A 25,797-nucleotide genomic window follows, 5' to 3' on the forward strand; every position below is an offset into this window, starting at 1 on the left:
ATCCCACCGGCGTAAAGTTCTCGCCATTAGTTCTGTTTCTCTCTCCCCACAGATGCTGCTTGACCTGCTGAGTATTTCCAGCATTTTTTGTTTTTATTTTAAGTATTAAGGAGCATATTAAAGAGGGATAAGGAGGGAGCGATGTGGAGATGTTTAGGGAGGGAATTCCAGAGATGAGGCCCAAGCAGCTAAGACATGGCTGCCAAAGGAGGAGTGATTAAAACTGGGGATGCACAAGATGCTGGACTTTGAAGAGTGCAGAGGCCTTGGAGGGTTAAGGGCTGGAGGAAGTTACATAGATATAGGGGGCCAGGCCAAGGAGCGACTTGAAAATAAGATAGAGAAATTTAAAATTGAGGCGTGGCTGGACTGGGAGTCAATGTAGGTCAGTGAGCACATTGGGTGATAACCCATGATACTTCTCTCAGCCATTGTTACGTGTGCACCTAGATGTTGAATTTCAACATTCCCACCCAGCCATTGGATACCATGCAGTGATCTTAATGATAGTCTGAACCTTATTGCACAAAGGTGTACCCATATAACCCAATAGCTTGTGCTGGCTTGGTTCAGTTGGTTATATATTCATCCATTGGTTGGAAAGTTGTGGATTTGAGCTCCATACCATTGATTGAGTACATGGCTGAACCTGATGTTCCAGTGCTGCACCAAGGGAGTGCCACAAATTGTCAGAGATGTTGTCTTTCAGATCAGATATTAAACTGAACTGCAGTCTTTCTGTTCAAGTGCAGTGTCCCTTGACATTATTCAATAAAGACTGGATGCTCCCCTGGTGTCCTGACTGTGATTCCTTTCTCAATGAAAAGCTGACACAACTTGTTTGCGGGGCCTTGAAATGGATAAAATGGCTGGCATGTTGGGTCTACCAAACAATAGTCCTTGCACTTTAATGCTATTCATTGAGTTCCTTTGAAACGTTTCTGAAAGAAGTGCTCTATGAACCTTTGCCTAATGAATATTCTTCTCTCCTTGTAAAATGTCAATGTGAGATGAAGAAGCATAGCTTGTAACTGTAAAAAAAGTTTGCATTTCTATAGCGCTTTTCATGACACAGGACTTCTGAAAACGCTTTACAGTCATTTAATTACTTTTAAAATATCGTCATTGTTGTAAAGTAAGTAGCACAGCAGGCAACTTCCACCCACCTACCCCCCCCCACCACCCCACCACCCCCACCCCCACCACCCCACCACCCCCACTCCCACCCCTTGCAGCAAGCTGCCACAAACAACAATGTGGTAATGATCAGATGATCTGTTTCAGGTGTTGATTGAGGAATAAATATTGGCCAGGACACTGGGGAGATTCCACTGCTCTTCTTAGAAATAGTGTCATAGGATCTTTTTTCACATCCACCAGAGAGGGCAGACAGGGCCCCAATTTACCAACTCAACTGAAAGACAGTTCTGACAGTGCAGCACTCTAATCACTGAGCTGGGAGTGTCAGCTTGGATCGTGTGTTCCAGTCCCTGGAATATGGGAATTGACTCCGCAATCTTCTAACTCATTGGCAGCCCACAGGGCCAAAGCTGATATCTTGTAGGTTTTTTTGATATTAAGGGTGAAATTTTACGGCAGTGGGATTTTACATTCCCGCCGAAGCCAATGAAGTTTAGAATGTCTCGCCGCATTTTACAGCCCCGTCCTCGCCGAAACGGGGCCGTAAAATTCTGCCCTAAGAGTGATAGATATTTGACAGTGGTTCTATTTTGAAGCCAAGCCAATTTGGTTGAAGTAACAGGTAAAATTTTCAGAGGCTTGCAGCTCATTCAATGGCAGCTAGTGAGTGCCAGCTCCCCAATTTTTTAACTATTGGTTTTATCAAATGAGACAACTACTATTTGGGAGGCCCTACTGGACACGCGAGCTCTGGGGCTATTTATCGTGTGCCATGATGTATGACAACAGGCACAACATTTGCCCCTGCTGTGCCCCTCGCTCAGAGTTCCTGATTGCCAGTGTTGCCAATCTTCAGTTGGAAAGTGGGAGGTGGCCGCTGGGAGATGGCTAATTGATCCCAGTACCCCTGAGGAAAGGAGGAGCAATGTCAGCTCCTGATTGCTGTCCAGTGACTCCTGGTGGAAGTAGCTCCTGGCGCCTGTCAGGAAATACACAACCAGATCAAACTGTGATGAATTCTCCCATCAAATATCTTGCCGATGCTCACACCAGAAGCAGGGCCGCTTGGTGAGTTACCTTGAGAAAGAGTCCTGGTTCAGAAGTCAGCCTGCTCAAGAGAGAAGGGGAGAGAATAAAACATCCCTGCAAAGGAATCCTTGAGCAGCTGGAGAACCGTGTTAACCAGACAGCAATCAGTCTATTTTATTTTGGCGGTCCTTGACTTTGCTCACTCAGGCAGATTTTAAACAGGATGCATAATCAGGAGAAACATAAGTGGAAATAATGCGAGCTTGTCCACTGCTGATCATGTGTCGACTGTCACTCTAATAGTGGAGGGGTAGGGGGGGACAGGAAGCTTGCAAGAGCTTAGGTGCTTTTTAAAACCATGCCTCAAAGAGCCATCTGCTCCAGTCATACAGCACTCCCCCCTTGGCTAAATGCCAATTTAGGTCAGAGACTTTGCAATCTCAAAGACTGTTGCTATAAGCAGGCAACTCCATTTAAAGGGTTGAGACTCGACTAGCTCTTGGATGCCCTCATAAGTTTCCAAGCCAGTTCAACAGCTCCACTGTTACTGTAACAGCTGTTACACTTCTTTTATTGAAAAAGACGGGGCCACAAATCCAAGAGCTGTATGACTTCATGAGGCTGTACATGAATGTTATTCTTTATTGTGAGGGGAATTGAATAAAAAAGTAGGGGGGTTATGCTTCAGTTGTACAGCACACTGGTGAGACCAAATTTGGAGTACTGTGTACAGTATTGGTCACCCTATTTAAGGAAAGATGTAAATTCATTAGAAGCAGTTCAGAGAATGTTTACAAGACCAATACCTGGAATGGGTGGGTTGTCTTATGAGGAAAGGTTGTACAGGTTAGGCTTGTATCCACTGGAGTTTAGAAGAGTAAGAGGTGACTTGATCGAAACCTTTAAAATCCTGAGGGGTCTTGACAGTGTGGATGTGGAGAGGGTGTTTCCTCTTGTGGGAGAATCTAGAACTAGGGGCCACTGTTTAAAAATAAGGAGTTGCTCATTTAAAACAGAGATGAGGAGAATTTTTTTCTCTCAGAGGGTCGAGTCTTTGGAACTCTCTTCCTCAAAAGGCAGTCTTTTGAACCCAGCAGGGTCTTTGAGTATTTTTAAGGGAGAGCAAGATAGATTCTTGATTAGCAGGGGATTGAAAGGTTATTAGGGGTAGGCGGGAGGTTACAATCAGATCAGGCATGATCTTATTGAATGGCGGAGCAGGCTTGAAGGGTTTGTATGTTGCAGCATGTGCAGTGACCTCTCACTGCAAGCTAGCAGAAGACAATTGGTGTGATTCTGGTCAAGAGTTGTGTCACCGTCGCTAGTTCACTCCTTAGGTGTCACCTGTGGCTCGGTTAGTATCATTCTCACCTCTGAGTCAGAAGGTTGTGGGTTCAAATCCCACTCCCAAGACTTGAGCACAAAATCTAGCCCAATGCTCCAGTGCTGTCTTTTGGATAAGATCTTTAACTGAGATCCATCTGTTCTCTCATATGGACATAAAAGATTCAATGGTACTATTTTCCAGAAGAGCAGGGGAGTCCGACCTAATGGTTATCCTCCAACCAACATCACTAAAACAGACAAAAATAAAAATATCTGGAAAAACTCAACAGGTCTGGCAGCATCTGCGGAGAGGAACACAGTTAACGTTTCGAGTCCGTATGACTCTTCAACAAAATAAAGGAAAAATAGAAAAGAGGTGAAATATAAGCTGATTTAAGGGGGGGTGGGACAGGTAGAGCTGGATAGAGGGCCAGTGATAGGTGGAGATAGCCAAAAGATGTCATAGACAAAAGGACAAAGAGGTGTTGAAGGTGGTGATATTATCTAAGGATCATCTGGTCAGAATCACATTGCTGATTTTGGGAGCTTGTTGTGCACAAATCATCTACTGCCTTTCCTACATTACACAGTGCTACACTTTTTTAAAAGTATTGTAAAATGCTTTGGGAGATTATGAAAAGTTCTATAGAAATATAAGCTTCTCTTTCTGATTTAGAATGGAGAAAAACACAGTCTAGGTTTCAGGGACTCTCAGTGGACTACAGCTCCACAATCACTAATTGCCCCACTTAACTTGCCATTCTATATGAGCCGGGCAGTAAGTTCTTGCACATAATTCATACATAGAGGTCTCATAATGAGCATACAAATATAAAAACATAGAACCTAGGAGTGGGAGTAGGCCATTTGGCCCTTCGAGCCTGCTCCACCATTCAATATGATCACGGCTGATCCTCTATCTCAACGCCATATTCCCGCTTTCTCTCCATACCCATTGATGCCCCTAATATCCAAAAAATTATCAATTTCTTTCTTGAATATACTCAATGACCCGGCCTCCACTGCCTTCTGTGGTAGAAAATTCCACGGGTTGATCACCCTCTGAGTGAAGAAATGTTTCCTCATCTCAGTCCTAAATGGCCTGCCCTGTATCCTGAGACTGTGGCCCCTGGTTCTAGATGCCCCAACCAGGGGAAACATTCTCCCTGCATCCAGTCTGTCTAGCCCTGTTAGAATTTTATACGTTTCAATCAGATCCCCTCTCATTCTTCCAAACTCTAGTGAATACAGGCCCAGTCAAACTAATCTCTCCTCATACGACAGTCCTGCCATCCCCGGTATCAGCCTCGTAAACCTTCGCTGCACTCCCTCTATAGCAAGTATATCCTTTCTTAGGTAGGGAGACCAAAACTGCATGTAATACTCCTGGTGTGGTCTCACCAAGGCCTTGTACAACTGCATAAAGACATCCCTACTTATGAACTCAAATCCTCTTGCAATGAAGGCCAAGGTACCATTTGCCTTCCTAACTGCCTGCTGCACCTGCCTGTTTACTTTCATTGACTGGTGTACAAGGACACCCAGATCCCTTTGTACATCCACATTTCCCAATATATCACCGTTTAAATAATACTCTGCCTTTTTGTTTTTCACACTGAAGCATATAACTTCAAATTTACCCATGTTATACTGCATCTGCCATGTGTTTGCCCACAAACACAACTTGTCTAAGTCGCCCTGAAGCCTCCTTGCATCCTCCTCACAACCCCACCCAGTTTTGTGTCGTCAGCAACTTGGAAATATTGCATTTGGTTTCCTCATCCAAGTCGTTTCCATATATCATGAATAACTGGGGCCCAAGCACTGATCACTACGCCGCTAGTCACCACCAGCCATCCGGAAAAAGACCCATTTATTCCCACTCTCTGTTCCCGGTCTGTCAACCAATTCTCAATCCATGCCAATATATTACCCCCGATCCCAAGTGCTTTGACTTTGCCCACTAGCCTCTTATTTGGGACCTTATTGAGAGCCTTCTTGAAATCCAAATACACCACATCCGCTGGTTCTCCCTTATCTATTCTATTAGTTGCTTTCTCGAAAAACTCCATTTTAAATTTGTTAAGCATGATTTCCCTTTCATAAGCCCATGTTAACTTTGTCTAATCCTGTTAATGCTTTCCAAGCGTTCTGTTACCACATCTTTTATAATAGACTCTAGCATTTACCCCACTCCTGATGTTAAGCTAACTGGTCTGTAATTCTCTGTGTTTTCTTCTCTCTCCATCCTTTTTTAAATAGTGGGGTTACATTTGCCACCCTCCAAATTATAGGAAGTGCTCCAGAGTCTATAGAATTTTGGAAGATGACCACCAATGCATCCAATATTTCCAGGGCCACTTCCTTTAGTACTGTGGGATGTAAATTATCAGGCCCTGGGGATTTTTCAGCCTTTAACCCCATTCATTTCTCTAGCACCATTTTGTTACTAATACTGATTTTCTTCAATTCCTTCCTCTCACTAGACCCTTGGTTCCCTAACATTTCTGGGAAATTATTTGTGTCCTCTTTTGTGAAGACAGAACCAAAATATGTGTTCAATTCTTCTGCCATTTCTTTGTTCCCCATTATAATTTTCCCCATTTCTGACTGTAAGGAACCTACATTTGCTTTTGCTAATCTTTTTCTCTTCATATATTTGTAGAAGCGTTTACAGTCAGTTTTTATGTTCCCTGCAAGTTTACTCTCATACTCCATTTTCCCCTTCTTGATCAATCTTTTTGTTCACTTTTGCTGAATTCTAAACTGCTCCCAATCCTCAGGCTTGCTGCTTTTTCTGGCAATTTTATATGTCTCCTCTTTGGATCTAATACTATCCCCAATTTATTTTGTAATCCATGGTTGAGCCACCTTTCCTGTTTTATTCTATCTATGAAAAGTTAGCCTAATAGTTCTAGGTGTTACAATTCAATGAGGGACTTTCAATTATTTTTTGTATAATTGCTTTGACAGCAGTTTCCATAATCAGACCATGTCTACTTATGAACTAAAAGCTGTGCCTCTTACAGCCTGTGCCACAGAGTTTATGTAGCCTAGGTCTAATAATTAACCCAAGGGCAAGGAGATGTCAGTCATGGTTCTATGGGTAGCACAACTGTTTTCAGTTCGAAAGGTTGTGGGTTCAAGTTCCAACTCGAAGTCTCAAGCACAAAACCTAGGCTGACACTCCGAGTGCAGTAAAGAGAGAGTGCCGCAATGTTGGATGTGTTGTCTTTCAGATGAACTGTTATACCGAAGCTCTGTCTGCCTCCTCAGGTGGATGTAAGAGATTCCATAGCACTATTTATTGCAGGAAATGGGTATATGGAGAAAGGATAAATGAGCTCATCCTCTACAGAAGATCCTGTACCTCTGTTGCCCTGAAGATGTGAATCTGTAACATTTACCCCCGGGTGCTGAAGTAAAGGGACCCGCAGCTGTCCACAGATGGAGCTAATTAGTCTACAAGTGATTTAATGAGCTGAAAACATTAGGTTGAAGTAGATGCTGCAACACAGATGGTAGAGTTATCAACTCTAATGTCATGACTGGTGCAGATAGTTCAAATGTCTCTTACACTTGTCATTAGACTAAAGTGCCCCGAGCTGAGAGGAATTAGTTTACAAGTTTACAAGGTTGTAAGGACAGGTCAGAGTTTTTAAACATAATCCCCAAACCCTTCCCACTACTCCTCCCCATGATCATGGGACGATGGGGAGTTAACTGTCCCACACTTTCCACTTCCCTTTCTTTATTACCTTGGGGAGATATACTTGCTCGTTACGATAGTTCTGTAAAAAATCATCAATCTATTCTGAAGTACTAACTTTGCAATTTAGATATAGTGTCCACAGAGAAGAAAATGCTGTCTGATCACCAGAAAAAACTGTTTCTTCTGTTATCCTTTTAGAACATAGTAAGTCCAGGGCAGGTGTATCAGGGCCATGCTCATTATTCGTGATAACAAGTGGGAACCCCTTCCCATCCAATCCCAATTATAACCACCCAAGTGATATCTGCTATTAAGCACAGAACAGTGGTCAGCGGGTGTAAAAGGTGAAGTGTAAATGCATGATATTTTTTAAAACTTTCAAAACTCAATTTAAAGCCAAGATCAACAATGAGCTGTGCCCTTAGCCACTGAGACACTTAAAACTTACATGTAAGTTGTCATGTTCACAGTTTTACACAGCACTTTTTATTCATTGGATCCTGCTCGGGTGGCATTGATATATAAAGACCCCATTCACCAGAATTCATACAAAATGTGTCCATGGTTACAAATTGTAAAAAAAAGATTTTATTATTGAAAGAATCCCACATATCCTAAATATGTTCATGGTTTTCTGTTTTAAAAGTTTTTAAATGTCCAGTTCCACAATACAAAGCCCATTTACTCTGAATGTTACACCCTGATAACTAGACAGAGACCAGACCGATCTCAGAGCTGAGGCACAGGGAGGGGTTGGGCCGGGGTGATAGCAGGAGAACAGTGCAAATGGGGAATGTTACAAATTTCAAAGGGGTAGTGAGCGCGTTTTTGGCACACAGGCATTGAAGGGAAGAGATAAGGTACAGCAGGAAGTGTGTGACCTTTGGGAGCATTCCGATGGATGGACATGGCCTTTTCCAATTCTGTACAGAACTATTTCTTTGAACCTGCCACTCATGAGGACAGTGATGGAGTTGGAGATTGATTGACTGATGGGGAGGTGGTGAGGGTCATGACCCTGCATTGACTCCATTACTGCTGAGGAAAGTCAGATATAACACCACCTGGTGGGGTTTTGTGTACTGTAATTTATTATTTTAAATCCATTAAGCTTCAGTGGACATCTGCCCAACAATTTTACATTTTCAGCCTTCATTTTGCAGAGAGTGGTGAGGATGTGGAACTCACTGACACATGAAGTGGTTGAAGCAGAGAGCATTGATACATTTAAGGGAAAGGTTAATGAGGGAAAAGGGAATAGATGGATATGGTACAGGGCAGAAAGAGACAATTGGAGTGGAAGAGGTCCGTGTGAGTATAAACACTGGCATAGACCAGTTGGGCCAATTGACCTGTTTCTGTGCTTTAGATTCTTTGTAATTATATGTAATATTTTGGAGGGGTTAAGGAGGAAGGGTGTATCCATTGGTGCATTATGTTTAAGCACATTCCCTGGACTTTGCTTGATTTCCTTAGGGAATTGGGGAGGAACTTCCCACAGATTTCTTTTGTGAAATTAGCTCCAGGTTTGTTTCTCCAGGGGATGGTAGATGTAAGGTCTACTGGATAGGGGGAGCCTTTTTTTCCCTTTTTTGTATCAATTTAGCAAAATAATTAGTAAAATAGGGAGACGAAGCAGAATGTGCTGCAAGTTAAACCATGACAGATGGTTAAGGTCACACAGATTCAAACTGGGGAAAGGAATATTTCGGATGGAGGTCAGAATATTTTAACACCAAATGGGGCTTGGAACAGACTCTGTAGGATAATGGAGGCAAAACTCTCAGAATAATTTTGAAATGTTGGACATCGTCACAGTGGGGTGATATGGTGCGGGACTATGGGCCTTTTGAATGGGTGAGCTAAAATGGGCTAAAAATGGCCTTATCTGAACTCGTCTGGTGAGTCTGTGAATGTTCAGGCAACAGGTGGATCGGATTCAAAACATCTGATTCCCACCTTTAAAAATACATACAACTAGAAATGAATGTTGGCTGTTAAACTGCTTTGTCAAAATGGCACAGGGTTGGAAGATAAATTATACAGCTATAAAAGGGAATTTCAGTGAGGCGGTCTGGTTTTATAATCCCTTGAATGGTGCCATGGTGTTATTCAGTTTTAAAGGCAGCAACTGGATGGAGATGACATGCATTTATACAATGCCTTTACAGTTTTAAAAAGGTTTCAAGGCACTTCATGGGATTGATTATCATTCAGAACTTGACACCAAGCCACAAGAGATATTAGGGAAGGTGACCAAAGGCTTGGTCATAAGAGCAGATTTTAAGGAAAATCTTAAGCAAGAAAGAGAGAGGTAGTGAGGTGGAAAGGATTAAGGGTGGAATTTCAGACCTTAGGCCCTGGGCACAGCTGCCAATGTAGAACAATAGAACTTTGGGAAATGCAAGAGGCCAAAATTGTAGGAACATGAGGATCCCAGAGGACTGCAGGGCTGGAGTAGCTTACAGAAACAGGAAGAGGTTGAGGCCATGGAGGGATTTGAACATAAGGATGAGAATTTTAAAATTGAAGCATTGCTGGACCAGGAGCCAATGTAGGTCAGTGAGCACAGGGGGCGATGCATGAACAGAATTTGCTGTGAGTTTTGGGTGTGCTCATATTTACTTTAATGTGGAAAAACATCTCAAAACGCTTTCTTATGAGCAGTGAATACTGGTTATGACATTGGGTCTTTAAACTTGAAGGAGGTCCTGACTCCCACAGGGTATTCAAGCTGAATTTCCCCAGGTTCTTCACTTCTATTCACACGTTTCAATAGGGCCACTCAACAGCAAATGTAAACTGAGGCCCCAGTTTATCTATATCCTCCCTAGCCTAGGGACACCATATCTGCCACATTCCCTGAGATCAGTAAACACGCCACAGGATGTTAATTGAGCGTGGGAGCTTCTAGGTTTAGAATTACTCAGTATCTTGCGGGGCAAGACATTCGCCAACTGAACCATCAGAGAAATGAATCCTGCATTAATTGGGATAATGGCTGCCTGCAATTTCCCAGCACGGGCCAATAATTGAGGCTCCCTAACAGTCACACACCTTCAGCACCTGCATGTTTGATTTTTTTAAACCAGGCCATTTCCTTTAAAAAAAATGTTCATAGAGAGACACTTTATTTAATATAAGGATGGCAATTAAAGTTTTCTGTGAGAGGCATCAATATTACCTCAGGGCCTTGTGCTGTGTTGCAATTTTTTGTATTTTTGCATTAACTGCATTGAGCTGACAGCCAAGTGCCAGGGTGGGGAGGGGGTGCAATGCTCAAACAGATACCCCACCTTTGGGATACCTGGGACATAGGTGACCCCTACATACCACAGATCAAAATGTTAAATTATGAAGGCAGGCTGCATAGGCTAGGCTTGTATTCCCTTGAGTGTAGGAGGCTGAGGGATGAACTAATTGAGGATTTCAAAATGATTAAGGGATTCTGTAGGGTAAACACCAAGAAACTGTTCCCTCTGGTGTGAAGAATCCAGAACAAATTGGTAAAGAAATGAAATGGTACCTGAGTGTCCAAATCTTCATATTATTTTCCAGTGACAAAAACCGATGTGGTCAGCCATGACATTGTTTGCAAAACAAAGTGTACAGAGCAGTTAGGTGCAGAGGTACAGGTAAAACATTAAATGGATGTCAACTGTGCCTGCATCAATCAGCCAGTTTGCAGCATTAGTAAAATCACTGTTAATGGTACGGGACTAGAAACCTGGAGGTCAAAAGTTCAAAATCTACCATGGCAAATTGTGAAACTGAATTCAATAAATGGGGCAAATACATTGTAAAAAAAATCAACTAATATCCTTTTGGAAAGTGGACATGCTGCTCCTACTTGGTCAGGCTTATGTCTGACTCTTGTCACATAATAGGATTGACGGTTGGTGCCCGTTTTATCAAGGCAACTCGGGGTGGGCAATAAACGGTCTTGCCTGCTGAGAGCAACAACAGTCGCAGACCTGTGAATGGCCCAATTTAATGCCAGGCAAGATGCCGCAGCTGTTGCTCTGGCCTGTAACAGATTATCTTTACATCTAATTTCAACTGGCTGTCAAAGGAAGGAAGAAGTGGATGAGTACTCCGTCAGGAATGGAACCAAAGGTTACAAGGACAAACGGACATGGTCAAGTCCTGTGTGGAAGATGAAAGCTCCTGAGCTGCTCGGACAATGGAAAGATCATGGCCGAGGATGAATAATGCACAATATAAAGCTTTGGACTTTCTGGAAAGGAAGGAAGATGATTTTTCACTGGGAGTGAACATCAGGGCCAATTTTTGGATTCAGAGAGCGGACTCCCGATGGAGAAACCTGTGTCAAAAAAAAAGAACTTGGGATGGATGGACACGCCTCTCATCCCTACGGTAATTGCATCTGTGATTGATCATAGTCCATGATAGAATGGAATATGCATGATCTGTGGAAGGAATGAGCTTCATGGACTAAATGGTCTTGTGTGCTTTAGGCCCTTAAGATTCCTTTATCAATTGCTAGATGATAGAGAATAGTGACTTATTTTGAAAATTCTACTAAGTCCTCAAAGGGTTGAATTGGGCTATCTCGTCTGAAAGCAAAAGTCTCATTTCTCCTTATTTAACTGCGTTGTAGCTGTAATCATACTCCTGGTTTAATGGGCTGGTTTCGCTGTGTATAGTATATGGCTGATCCAGAATAGGGTTTGAATCATCTGAAACAGAAAAGAAATGTGACATTCAAGGTAAATGCATTAAAACAATAAGGATTGCACTCTGTGGGAACTCAGCCATTGCTCAGTGGATAGCACTTTGGCTGCTGACCTGAAGGTTGTGGGTTCAACTCCCGCTCCAAAGGCTTGAGCACATAATCCAGCCTGGCACTCCTAGTGCAGAACTACTAAGGGAGTACTGCACTGTTGGAGGTGCCATCTTTTGGATAAGATATTAAACTCATCATCATTATCACATTGCTACCCAAATTGGCTGGTCCCTTTTCCTACATTATAAGAGTGACTACACTGTGTGAAGCTCCTTGGGGCTTCCAGAAGTCATGAAAAGCGTTGCATAAAACAAAGTCTTATTTTTTTGTTCTATTAGGAATTTATACGCTCCAAGTGCTCAAATAGTCTAGTAGGTAAAGGTACCATCTGTGTGGCACTAAGCCACAGAGACCAGAAGGTTTTTGGTTCAATCTGTTTTATGCTAAGTTAATGAATCATCTGAAACAGAAAAGAAATGTAACATTCAAGGTAAATGCATTAAAACAATAAGGATTGCACTCTGTGGGAACTCAGCCATTGCTCAGTGGATAGCACTTTGGCTGCTGACCTGAAGGTTGTGGGTTCAACTCCCACTCCAAAGGCTTGAGCACATAATCCAGCCTGGCACTCCCAGTGCAGAACTACTAAGGGAGTACTGCACTGTTGGAGGTGCCATCTTTTGGATAAGATAACCAGCCCATTAACTGGGGAATCGGCTGAAACATAATGACAGAAAAATAAAGGAAAAGAAAAGACTATGTGTCTCATCAAAGCCTATCACTCATGTCCGAACTCTCCCATCAATCCCTTCAGTACCCCAACTTTCCAATTGAAATCAACCCTCTCGTACCTCAACACTTCCAACAAAACTCATCACTCTATTCCTAAACTCTCATTGAATATGCTACCTCTGCTACTCATCAAAGCCTATCCCTCTAGCACTTAAACACTCCCATAAAATCCCATCCCTCTTGTACATTAACATTCCCATAGAAATCCGTTCCTCTAATGCACTCACTCTCTCAAAATCCTTCCATCCTGTGCCCTATCTCCCATTGAAGCACACCAGTACCCTAACACTCCCATCAAAATCCATCCCCCCAATAGCCTATCCGTCCTATCAAACCTGATTCCTCCAGTACCCTAACTCTCCCATCGAAACTCATTCCTCTAGTACAAACTCGAAACCTATCGGCTAGGAGTGGGGTAGCCTGCAATTAACCTCAGCAGAAACCTGTGGACTAGGGAAGTGTTTCTCACTTTTAATCATGTCCTGTACACTTGCTGGAAAGTGCAGGTGTTTGGAGAATGGGCAAGGACCAGGTCAAGTTGGCTGTAATAGGCCATTCAAGGGTGAAGTCAGGAAGCAATCTTGGAACTCTCTCCCCTAAAGGCTGTGAATGCTGGAGAGCCAATGGAGCTTTAAAGATGGAGATTGATAGAATTTTGTTAGGTAAGGGGTATAGATCACTGGCAGGTAAACAACAGTATTATGATACGATTAGCTGTGATGTAATGGAATGCGGACCAGCCTGAGAGGCTGAATGGCCTCCCCCTGTATCCATGTTCCACACCCCAGCGAGTGTCAGCACCTTTAGGAAGGCAGGGTGAAAATCAGAAGGACAGACACAGGAGTTAGCATTTCCAAATACATCTAAATACATGTTTAGCGTGCACCTTCATCACCGCGTGTTCCTCACCTGTGGGAATGTCCTCTGGGCTGTCATTGGTTTGATCAACCTTTGGCAAACACTTGCCACAGCAGAAACAACAACACAAACAGCAGCAACAGCAAGTGATGATCGTACAGAAATAAGCCAAAAGCTGTAAGACAAGCAAACAGTTCAATGCACAATTACAGAAACCAAGCAATTGAGACTAAGATCTTCTCCCTCCTAAACCCAAGGACCTTAGTCCCAATACTAAGGGCATGAAACAGAGTGCCAGCTTTGGACCAGACATGTTCAATTTTTGAGTGGACCAATTTGTTAGGAAATAGGTAATTGGATGGTACTGCAATTGATTACATTTTGTACTAATTTCTTTCACTATCCAATAACTTTTCAACTATAGCTGATCTCATTAAATTTTAATCAGCCCTTTGATATAAATAGGTCCTGTAACTTACAAGTCTTTGAGAGATTAGAGGCCCGAGTGATGTATAGATTACATGGCATTGTGTAGGCTTTTTGTCTTTTGATTTCACAGGGGCGCAAGAAATTGTGACATTTTTCTGATGGTTAGATGAAGGTGGTAGGAAGGAGTTGTACTGATCAGACAAAAGTGTTTGCATGCGAAGTGAAATGGCCCAGAGTGATGGAAAAATATCACCTTGACCCATGGATCAAAAGCATTTGATTGTTCATAAATTTTTGTAACTGTCTTCTGCCTAAAGTTGGATTGACAGATCAATCAGGATGTGTAAGTCTGAAGTTATTGGTAAGAGTATGAAAAGTAGATTAAGGAATGCTGAAACATAATGAGATTGAGAAAAAGGCATGGGGTAAAACTTTTAGCTCGGTGGGCGGGTGCGCGCCAGACCTGACTGAGCCTAAGATGACGTGCAATGATGTCGGGCGAGCGTCCCAATGTCATCATGCACTCGCGTGATATTTTGGGTTGGCGGGCGCGCGCCGGAGTCGGCAGCACACCCGCCGACATTAAAAGGCCTATTAAGCCCATTAAAAAGTTAATTAAAATAAATTTTTCACTGCCTGTCCAACCTTACGGTTGACGGGCAGGCGAAAGGGCCAAGCAGCCTTTGCACTTTTTTGGAAACCTCATCCACGGGCTGGGATGAGGTTTCCAAAAGCAAATAAAAATAAAATAAAAACTTGAATTTTTCATTAATAACATGTCCCTGCTCATGTGACAGAGTCACATGAGGGGACATGTTTCATTACATTTTTATTTTCTTTATTTTTTTTCATATCTCTTCAGCTCCCTGAGACAGCTCTGCGCCTCAGGGAGATTATGAAGCGCCCACTCACGCGCATGCGCCAAGGTCGCGCTTGCCCAGCTTGCACTCCAGCCCCCACCCACACAGGGAGCGCTGAGCGCTGCCGCTGGCATTTCATGCTGGGCAGGCCTTATTTGGCCTGCCAGTGTGAAATTTCCTTCCGGCCCCGATCGCGGGCGGCGGTCGGCTTCCCGACTGCCCACGCCCAACATGGGTGAAGTTCTGCCCATAAAAGATTGGATGCAAGGGAAAAGAAATCTGAATTAATTTGAGGCCTAGTCAACCTCTAACTCGGGACTGATAATGCGTGTGGATTCTCTAGTGAACTTGCAAGTTTTTGCTGAAAGTGTTGCTGTGCTTGATTATTGTCAAGAATAGTTATTACCATATACTTAATTAATCTGTCACTATCTACCTGGAATGCTATAAATACTATTATTTTGATGAGTAATTTAAGTAGGAATGCTCATCCTTTAACATAGAATCATAGAATGATACAGCACAGACTGAGGCCGTTTGGCAAGCTTGCTCTTTGTAAGAGCTATCCAATTAGACCCACGCCCCTGCTTTTTCCCTTTAACCCTGAATATTTTCCCTTTTCAAATATTTACCCAATTCCCTATTGATAGTTACTATTGAATCTGCTTCCACCACAGTTCGATAATGTTAAAATAGGAATAGTTTCTTCAAAAAAGTATTTTTCCTCCTCATTCTAGTGATATGAACTTGTCAGTTGTTTAAAAGTTTTCAATTAACTTTCAGCAGCTGCAAAGGAAATATCAGGGGATTCTCCAACAGACTCTGGAGTGGCTGAAGGACCAGAAATTAGGCTGGGATCCTGATATGCATCCCCTCAGCATTGAACCAAGGTATCAGCCTGGATTCTCTGGTCTCTGAAAGTGGGAGCATTACCATGGAGCCAAGGCTGGTACCTGAGTGAGGGAGGATGTGTGTGCAGGACAGAGGATTTGAAGTTGAAAATGAACAGGAGAAGGCGGCTTAAAGGCTCACCCCCCACACCCATGTCAAGGTGAGAACAGGATTGTGTTAGGCTGTGATGGCACAACATTTGAATAGCCTCCAATCCTCACCATCTTACATGTGGAGAATGGCAATTTGGCCAAGGGGACAGCAGGGCATCCAATGTCCATGGAACCTTAACTGATTCAGGAGAGAAGCAGGGAGAACGGAGACAAAACTTGGAATCAGTATGTCATTCAACTCATGGTTCCACCATCCCAAAGCACAGTGCATTGGCATTGTGGCCAAAACAAACATCGTAATGGACTAGGGTTGCCAACCCTCCAGGGTTATCCTGGAGACTCCAGAAATTAATGATGAATCTCCCAGGCACTGAGAACAAAACCCGAGAGAAAAAATTATAGGGGCACGAAAATAAAACAGTGCTGTCTGTTATTTCCATTTTCTTTGATTTGGGATAATGATTTGGGATGAAAGAGACTGAAGGTACTGACAGTCAAGAATCATCCAATCAGATAATCAAGAGTTTAAGTTTAAGTTTAAGCAAAGGCGGGGCGACGCTAGAATTGACGTGTCGGATGACCAATGATAGGAGTGCGGGGGCAGAGTGATTGGAAGTGAGAGGTCATGTGGTAAAATCTCCAGAAATGTGTCCAACCAATGTTGGTGACAAGGGGCACAATGCACCAGCAACGTAGCTCACCTTCATGCAGCAGTTATTCTTTGAGGCTAGGATGTTTTCCCCATCCTCCCCAAGCATGGAAGCCATTTGCAGTCCGACTGAGCCATATGAGTCGTAGATGCGCTTTTTCTTTTCATCAGAGAGTATGGAATTGGCTCTGTTTATTTCCTTGAATAGCTCGGCTGCCGAGGGGTCGTTCAGATTTTTATCTGGGTGGTATCTCAGTGCCAGCCTTCTGCATTACAATCAGACACAGAATCAGTGGCAGCCAAAAAACACTGACATAGGCACTGTTATGCAAACTTGAAGAGGTCAGCACTCTGTCCTGAGCTAGGGGTGGTTCCCTCACTAGGGATGCCTTCAGTGGGCACAATGGGACCTTTCCCTTCTGAGTTTAAGTAGCCTCAACTCCCAATCTTGTGCCTCTCTCTGGCATGCTCTCTCTTTCTCCCTGCCCTGGAATTATTTTTCTTGAGTTCTAACTCTGGTCTCTGCTGCTCCAGCTTTACCTAAGGCTAGATTATGCCACGCATTTTAGGATGTCCATTTTCCTAGTTTTGGATGGATCTTTGACTCTAAGTGCCTTGCTATACTCTTGAATTCTTCAAGGGATAGGACTTTTAAGCTGCCCCAAGTTATGTCACCCTGTTCTAGGAAGGCACTGGCTTTGAATGTGGACATTTTATTAGTACTCTCGCACTGCACAACAAGAAAACTTATATTGAAGTTTTTAAATTACTTCAAGGAATCAATTTGGTTCCCCACTTCCAAATTCCCTCATTTGTTTGTGGGTCCAATCCAGACGCCAGCCCCCAAATTTCTGTTACAACCAGGTGAGGAGGGGTCGAAGGACTCACCTATTTTCCCTCTCCTTGTTTGACTGCAACAGAGTTTTTCTGTTTAAAAGAAGTAATACTTGCCAATGCAGTGTGTATTTAGCTGTTTACATGCTGTGATTATAAAGAAATAGACAGGTTTTCTTGAGTTCAACAAAGTAAGGGGTTAGTTTTATTACACTAAAAATTGAACCGGGTAAAATATTAAAAATATGTCCTGACTTCCACAAACATATGCATGTGCACACACTCGAAAACCACACACACAAATACAGATTACAGAGTCGGGGGGATAAATTTGGCTAAATTAGAGTTCGTAAAAAAGTAAAGAAGTTCACAGTTCATCGTGTGCTGACTTGTCTGGCTGCAGATAGGATTTAATGGTCTTGCTTTCAGAATTGAGATAGTTTAAAGTTGTAGCTGGTATCTTCTTCTTTGTAGACACTGCTGTGAAACTGAATTCTTCCTTTTTAAAATCACTGTCTACCGTAGCAATGAAGATACAATCCAATTTAGTAGACAGGGCTCAGTCTTTAGACGGAGAGAGAGCAGGAGACTTTCCTTCACTCAACTGCTGCTGATGTTCTACCCCAAGAATGTGCTTCAAACACATACAAGAAGCTTGGTTGGTCGCGTGACTTCTCTCCAACTGCTAGAACTTCAAAAAATAATTGTATTTTCCAATAACTCAATTAGCTCATCTGGAAAGATATCTTAAAAAAAACAAGGTCATTTGTCCAACCAGTTTATTCTTTTTTTTAACTCTTTCATGGGATGCAGGCGTCACTGTTGAGGCCAGCATTTGTTGCCCATCCCTAATTACCCCTTGAACTGAGTGGCTTGCTGGGCCATTTCAGAGCGCAGTTCTGAGTCAACCACATTGCTGTGGGTCTGGAGTCACATATAGGCCAGACCAGGTAAGGGTGGCAGATTTCCTTCTCTAAAGGACAATAGTGAAATGGATGGGTTTTTATGACAATTGACAATGGTTTCATGGTCAACATAACTGAGACTAGCTTTTTATTCCAGATTTATTAACTGAATTCAAATTCTACCAGCTGCCGTGGTAGGATTTGAACCCATGTCCCCAGAGCATTGCCTGGTTTTCTGGATTACTAGTCCAGCAACATTACCATTTTCCATTGTTGAATACTGTGGATGCTTCCATAGGTATCTTTGATAAGGCAGGAAGAGGGTTGTTTACAAATTCCCAGGGAAGCCATTATCTGTAATGGGTTTCATCGACTTGTTGTCTTTGATGTCATGATGTAATTAGATTTGGCCCTTCCTGCTGTAGATTTGAAATTACTTTAGCCTGTCTCAAAGAAAATCCATCCTTTTAAAAATCTAATATTTGACATAAGCTCATCTTCATAACAGACACCAAGTATCCTTCTTAAACTATTCCAGTGCTCTCCCAGACAACTTCCCATTTTCCACCCTTCAAAAACTTGAGTTCATACAAAACTCTGCTGCTAATTTCCTAATTTACACCAAGTCCTATTCATGCATCACCCCTGTGCTCACTGATTGATCTACAGTGGCTCCTGGTCTGGCAATATCTCAATTTAAGTATTCTCTCTCTCTCTATATATATATATATATATATATATATATATATACATATATAAAATCTTTCTCTTTAAATCCCTCCATGGCTTCACCCCCTTCCTTTCTCTTTAAACTTTTCCAATTTCTGCGTTCCTCCAATTCTACCCTCATGTGCATCATCTGTCCACCATTTATGGCCGTGCCTTCAGCTGCCTAGTCCCTAAACTCTGGAATTCCCTCCATAAGCCTCTCTGCCTCTCTCTCCTTTTATATGACTCCACGTCAAATTTTGTTTGATAGTTGCTGCTGTGAAGCACCTTGTGACGTTTAACTATGTACAAGGTGCCATATAAATGCAAGTTGTTGTTGATTTCAGTTACTTCATGCTGGTGGCAGATGTGCCACATGGTGTGGTACAAAAATCATACAGATTGCAGCAGATCCCAGGTTTGACACTCAGTCTGTGTTGAATCAGGGGAACTATCGGTGTCCTAATTTAATACGATTAATCTCAGTTAGATTAGAAGATTATTACAGGGATGATCTAAAGGTGATCTCAAGGTGATCAAAGGAGATGGTAAGGTAGATGGAGCGAAACTATTTTCTCTGATGGGAGGGTCTGGAAAAAAGGGGCACAAACTTAAAGTTAGAGCTAGACCCTTGAGAGGATGATGTCAGGAAGCACTTCTTCACACAAAGGATAGTGGAAATCTGGAACTCTCTCCTCCTATAAACTGTTAAGGCTAGGGGAAGAACTGAACATTTTTAAACTGAGATCAGCAGACTTTGTTGGATCAGGGTATCAAGGGAAGCTGGTAAATGGAGCAAAGATACAGATCAATTATGATACAATTTAATGGCAGAACAGGCTGAAGGGTCTCAATAGCCTCCCCAGTTCCTACCTATATGCGGCTTTGACCTCTTCTGGCGTGGATTTCCTTGGCAATTGTAGAATCCTGTAGAGAGTTTCACCACTTGTTGAATTTGATCGTTCATGTCTGTTGGCCATCGTAGCTTCCTTTGGAAAGTGAAGACAATGTGACAGGTTAACTGGTGGTTATCAAACTCCCTTCTGTCTGACAGATTTCAGTGAAAGGGCAATGTACAGTTCACCACTGGGACTGAATTCAATGCAGGGAGGACATAGAATCATAGAACACTGAGGGAGGCCGCTCAGCGCATTGTGCCTGTAATGGCTCCTGGAAAGATTCATCGGACAGTCTCAGAGCATATAGTATAGGTCACGTTTGCTGCTTTCTGGTATTACCTACATCCCAAGAGCAAAACTTTTGACGCACCTAATCTACCCTTTACAACACAGCCACCCATCTCTGCCTCACTTTCTGCTGAAGTGCTTTAATGCAAATCTGACAGCCTATAAAGGGTCTGAGATTTCTTGGGCTTCCTGCCATTGTAACTTCACTGGATGTGCATCATTGGAAGGGGGTGGCTGTTGGGGCCAACCTAAGGTGCAGGAGCCCCAACGCAGCAGCAAATTCGAACATGGCACCAAAGGGCAGGTCACTGCTCTTGTGGGTCAAGTGCTTGAGCCCGTCCATTTGAGCCATGTTGCTGCTTGTTGGAGCATATGGTCCATTCAACGCACACTTTTAGGACTCTATATCCACGAGGAAATGTAGGGTGCAAGGCATGGCCTTCCCTCTGTTTTAAAAAAAATTGAATTCTCATTGCAGCCGTTTTTTCCTGGCCAAATTGCTCTGGTCATTTCTGCCCCTCTTCCGATGTCACATCGCACTTTCTGCATGATAGTTACTCAGGTGCTGCTCGCTCTTCTCTATGTCCCAAAATTTTCCATAGACTTATGCACAAGGATAGACAGTGAGAGTCAAAGAGGCACTCACACTGTGGGGGCAGGTGGGGTGCACCACCAAGCCCAATGGCCCCCAATGCTCAAACAACTGAATTCCAGCAGAAGACAATGGATACCCCATAGGGGCAGGAACCACAGCTGACTTTCACCCTTCATATTCTAGGGTGAAACCAATCGGAACAACATTCTCCCTTCCATCTCCACTCCCAACACCATCCTGCCTGAGGTCAGCTAACTTGGCACAAGAGCTGGGATTGGGTTTGAGATCCCAGCTTATCTGTAAGGCTCAGTTACCCAATGGGCAAGCCCATATGTTTTTTTTATTCATTCATGGGATCTGGGCATTGCTGGCTAGGCCAGCATTTATTGTCCATCCTTAATTGCCCTTGAGAAGGTGGTGGTGAGCTGCCTTCTTGAATCACTGCAGTCCATGTGGTATAGGTACACCCACAGTGCTGTTAGGGAGGAAGTTCCAGGATTTTGACCCAGCGATAGTGAAGGAACAGCGATATATTTCCAAATCAGGATGGTGAGTGGATGGGAGGGGAACTTGCAGATGTTGGTGTTCCCATCTGTCTGTTGCCCTTGTCCTTCTAGATGGTAGTGGTGATGGGTTTGGAAGGTGCGGTCTAAGGAGGCTTGGTGAGTTCCTGCTGTGCATTTTGTAGATGGTACACACTGCTGCCACTGTGCGTCACTGTGTGGAGGGAGTGAATGTTTGTGGATGGGGTGCCAATCAAGAGGGCTGCTTTGTCCTGGATGGTGTCCAGCTTCTTCAGTGTTGTTGGAGCTGCACTCATTCAGGCAAGTGGAGAGTATTCCATCACACTCTTGAATTGTGCTTTGTAGATGGTGGACAGGCTTTAGGGAATCAGGAGGTGAGTTACTTGCCGCAGGATTCCTAGTCTCTGAACTACTCTTGTCGCCACAGTATTTATATGGCTAGTCCAGTTCAGTTTCTGATCAATGGTAACCCCCAGGATGTTGATAGTGGGGGATTCAGTGATGGTAATGCCATTGAATGTCAAGGGACAAAGGTTTAATTCTCTCTTGCTGGAGATGGTCATTGTCTGGCATGATGAAGTGTATCCTCAATGTGAAGACGGAACTTCGTCTCCATGAGGACTGTGCGGTGGTCACTCCTACTGATACTGTCATGGACAGATGCATGAGCTATTTGGCTTTTGGCTGGAGTCTGACCGAAATAAGCAATTCCCCTTTTGAGCGCCACGGTTTAGCAGAAAAACCATGAGCAAAATACTGAACTACAGAGGACTCCTGTCCACAAGGTAAACGCAATAGCCTGCAGAAGTCATGTGATGAGATGTCACATGATCAAAATATCATGCTATCAAATTTTCAGGCATGTCTCCGACCAGAATTGGCAACATCAATGTGAATGCTCCTTCCATGACCATGAACTCTATAACAAACTATAGCGGGGTTTTAGTACTACAGGGAGGAGGTTTTTATGGACTCCCACAATCCGTACAGTGAGAGAAAGGCAAACACACTCGATTATCCCATTGGATGTCAGCCTGCAATTCCGAGCTGGAGCTCCTATCTCCGCGTGCCAAAACTTTCTGAAACGGGGAGTGAACCCGAAATCTTCTGACTCAGAGGCAGGAATACTACACCACTGAAGCCTAAAGCTGGCTCTCAGGGCTGTGAACTGTTTACTGTTTACTCGAGCAGCTGCCAGATCCCGAGCCTTTAACAGAAGCAAAGCCAAATGCTGTTAGTTTCCTCTTATAAGCACACCTGTTTAGACACTAAGTCATGGGATAGGGTGTCAGAAGTCCACTAAAACTGAGCAGCTTATCAACAGAATGTACAGTTCACTCATAAGAGTTAACGTTACAGTTAAATTCATCAGAAAGTTTTAAGCTCAGCCAACTCTAAAGAAAAATAATAAATAATGCCTTTCATGACCTCAGGATGTCCCAAATCACTTCACAATCAATGAAGAACTTTTTGGAATGTATTCACTTTTGAGTTGGGGGTATTCTGGGAGGTTTGGTCATGTGATGTTCTAAACCATGTAAGTTCTGACTGTGGGACATCTGGTACATGGTGCCTGATGACATGACAGCTGATGACCTGTCATCTTCAAATGTTTTTGCATTTATTGCAGAGAGGAGGGACCTCTCTGCTAGATTATTATTGCTCAGGGTTTTGCACCAGAAACTGGTGAGTGAGAAACCCTGAGAACCAAGAATTGAAGAGGGAAAACAAAGGGCATGAGTAGAGAAAACCAAGGACAGGGTGGGATTTGCAGGAGGGAAACCAGATTTGGGAAGAACATTGATTTCATCAGTAACTAATAGTAACTCTCAAATCGCACCTATAAATAATAGTAATACTGATAGAACTCAGATTCCCCTCATAAGCCACAATAATATGATAACTCACTGATAGTCTAAATGTTACTGTAATAGGGTTTTGCCCCAATATCCTACTTATAACTAGTAATAATCCTAGAACCTACTTGTTATTCACCCTGAAACCTTAGCCAGCACACACTCCACTGAGCAGTGGAATAAAGCAGTCAGGGTTCTTCTCACGGGATTATTCTCCAGTGACCTCTGCTGGAAAGTGTGCATGTCTGTATGAGCGTTTGGTGGGAACACAGTCTCCTTCCCTACCCCCACTACGGACACTCAATGTCCGCGTCCCACACTTGAAAGACACCCAAAAGAGTGAGGGACGCCTGTAGAACTTGGGCCCCAAAAGAGACAAAAGGAATTGGGGGACAGCACCAAAACAAAATCAGTCTCAAGCCTGTGCAATATATTAGAGGGGAGGTGGGGATGACTAGTGTTGAAATAGATAGAATAACAGATAAAATGCCCATTCTGAGTTACACCACACCCAATGCACTGTAGTGTCCTATCCTTAAAAATCTCACTATTTACCATGGTCTGTTCTAAGACTGGCCAGTCCAGTTTTTGGTGTCTGGATGACCAGAAATTTCCAAAATGTAAATTCTGGTGTCAAAAATCAGTTTTGACTGAAAATAAGTCAATTTTTTCACTTTAAAGGTTTTATAGTTGTACGGTTTTGCAACCCACTCCTCTGCTCCCTCTCTCCCCTCCTCTCCCTCCTTCTTCTCGTTCTCCCTCTCTGCCTCTCCACATTCCCCCTCCGCACCATTGCTCTCCCATTCACATGCTCTCCCACTCCGCCTCTCCTCCACTCCCCCCATCTCCCTTCTTTCTATTCACTAGTTCTCCCTCTTCCCCATTCCCACTACCCTCGTCTCCCATTCCTCCTCTTCCCTTCTCCTTGTGCTCTCCTGTTTTATTTCTATCTCCCCTCTACCTCCCCAACACCCCTTCTCTTCCACTCTCTCTCTCTCTCTCTCTCACCTCTCCCCCATTCCCTTGCCCCCTCTCCCCCATTCTCCCTCTACCCGACCCTCTGAGCTTGCACCCCATCACCTTTCAAGTTTGTCAATCTTACACCTCGTTTATTAATATTCCAGCAATCACAGCCGATAACAGCACACAAAGCAGCTCCGTTCCAATGCACCTGTTCAGCAGGAGTCGCCAAGTGCTCTCAGTGGGGCAGTGCTGCATTTTTCAATGTGGTTTCCTTACCTTTAATCTTTCCTTGGATCCAATGTGTGCAGACAATAACTCCACTGGCTAGCATATGACTTGGCAAGAAACCTTGTGCAAGAACTTCCTGAATTCTGCTGTTGAAGGTCTGTTCCATGCATGTAACAAGTCTTGTGATCAGTAACAAATAGAAAAAGAAACTGCCTTTCAGATTAGGGAGCATAGGCCACGCCCTTCTGACTCATGTATAACATAACAAACAATAGATTGTTAGATTCATTTAGAAAGTCTATTTCAACTACCTACAGTGAGTGGCTCTCTTTATGTATGCAGCACCCAGTGTGGAATTGAGCTATACCCAGGATAGTACCAACCTCAATTCCCCCCCTGTATCCAGCTAGTTCATCTGAAATCATGGGGTACTAGAGGTGTACAATTGATCTCGATGGGCCTTGTGCTCAGTTAAGGAGGCAATCAGCTAGGGCTCCCCATACCTGATCAGTATCAGCGTGGTAAGTGTGTGGCTGTCAAGGGGCTTGGGCTGTGATGCTCTTTGTTGTTGAATAGTCGGTACAGACTCACCATCTGAGCTCTCAAAGGACAACTGGTCATTGGGCAAGTTATCAGTATATATAAATGACTGCTGACTAGGTAGGAACAACCTACAGTTACTTTACTCATTAACTTAATCATAGAATTACGCTGTCTGAAACTAATGGGTTAAAATAGCAGGCAAAGGAATTTCATATGAAACCCAGAGTTACGTTTCAACTTACAAATCTCTACAGTTTAAAGATTGCTTCAAAGCAATTTAAATCAGAATATTCTATCGCTACGGTCTCATTGAGAATGTAATTGTGATGTCAGCATATTCTATCACTATGGTTTCAGTAATGAGTTCAAATGGGCTTCATAAGGTCAGATAGGAAGATGCGATGCTTATTGTTATAGAAGGATAAGATTAAATAGATTGTAGGACTTTCTTCATATGTCAAACTAATATTAAAAACTGGCAGCAAAGTTTAATAAGTGCCAGAGGGTAGATAAGCACCTGTGGAAATGTCCTGCAACATCAATTAACATCTTTAGGAGGGGATGTGAGGAGAATTTTGTGATAAAGTGTGGATAAATGCCTCTATAAGTGGCAAAATTGCAGGAGCTTCCTTGCACAAAGAGGAATAAGGCAGCTGCTGACAGTTTCTTGTTGTGTATCAGAGTGTTCCTATGATGCTTGCACGCCCTGCTGTGAGGTTCTAGTCCATGTTGCCATTCATTCTGCCAGGGGATAACCTGTGCTAATGTTTCCTGCAGCCCTGTTATGAGGGATGGGGCTGGTCAAAATAGCTGGCGTCAGGAGACCCTCACAAGAGGCAGTGCCAACCCTTCAGGTTGTCCCGGAGTCTCCAGAAATTAGAGATTAATCTCCTGGACAACATAAGTCC

At 43.3% G+C, this 25,797-nt stretch overlaps 1 protein-coding gene across 1 annotated transcript; it reads right to left on the bottom strand.

Moving 5' to 3' along the window:
* Positions 1 to 7,823: 7,823 nt before the first annotated feature.
* Positions 7,824 to 24,516, bottom strand: LOC144696018 (dnaJ homolog subfamily C member 5-like). The gene is made up of 5 exons (XM_078567192.1): positions 24,395 to 24,516; positions 19,867 to 19,982; positions 16,599 to 16,812; positions 13,656 to 13,779; positions 7,824 to 11,907 (listed from the first exon to the last, which is right to left on the bottom strand). The coding sequence occupies exons 2-5, from the start codon at positions 19,971 to 19,973 to the stop codon at positions 11,810 to 11,812; spliced, it is 543 nt and encodes a 180-aa protein (XP_078423318.1). The 5' UTR covers positions 19,974 to 19,982; positions 24,395 to 24,516; the 3' UTR covers positions 7,824 to 11,809.
* Positions 24,517 to 25,797: the final 1,281 nt, after the last annotated feature.

This window comes from Cetorhinus maximus, chromosome 21, assembly GCF_964194155.1.
Source record: "Cetorhinus maximus chromosome 21, sCetMax3.hap1.1, whole genome shotgun sequence".
NCBI classification, from domain to species: domain Eukaryota; kingdom Metazoa; phylum Chordata; class Chondrichthyes; order Lamniformes; family Cetorhinidae; genus Cetorhinus; species Cetorhinus maximus.

Bases quoted from the DNA above. Each gene is read 5' to 3' on its own strand.
- LOC144696018 (XM_078567192.1), bottom strand. From the start codon at position 19,973: ATGGCCAACAGACATGAACGATCAAATTCAACAAGTGGTGAAACTCTC. The intron at 13,780-16,598 runs GTGAGCTACGTT...CTTGTCTTACAG, and splicing joins AGAATAACTGCTGCATGAAG to CTTTTGGCTTATTTCTGTAC. The intron at 11,908-13,655 runs GTGAGGAACACG...TTTCTGTTTCAG, and splicing joins CCCAGAGGACATTCCCACAG to ATGATTCAAACCCTATTCTG.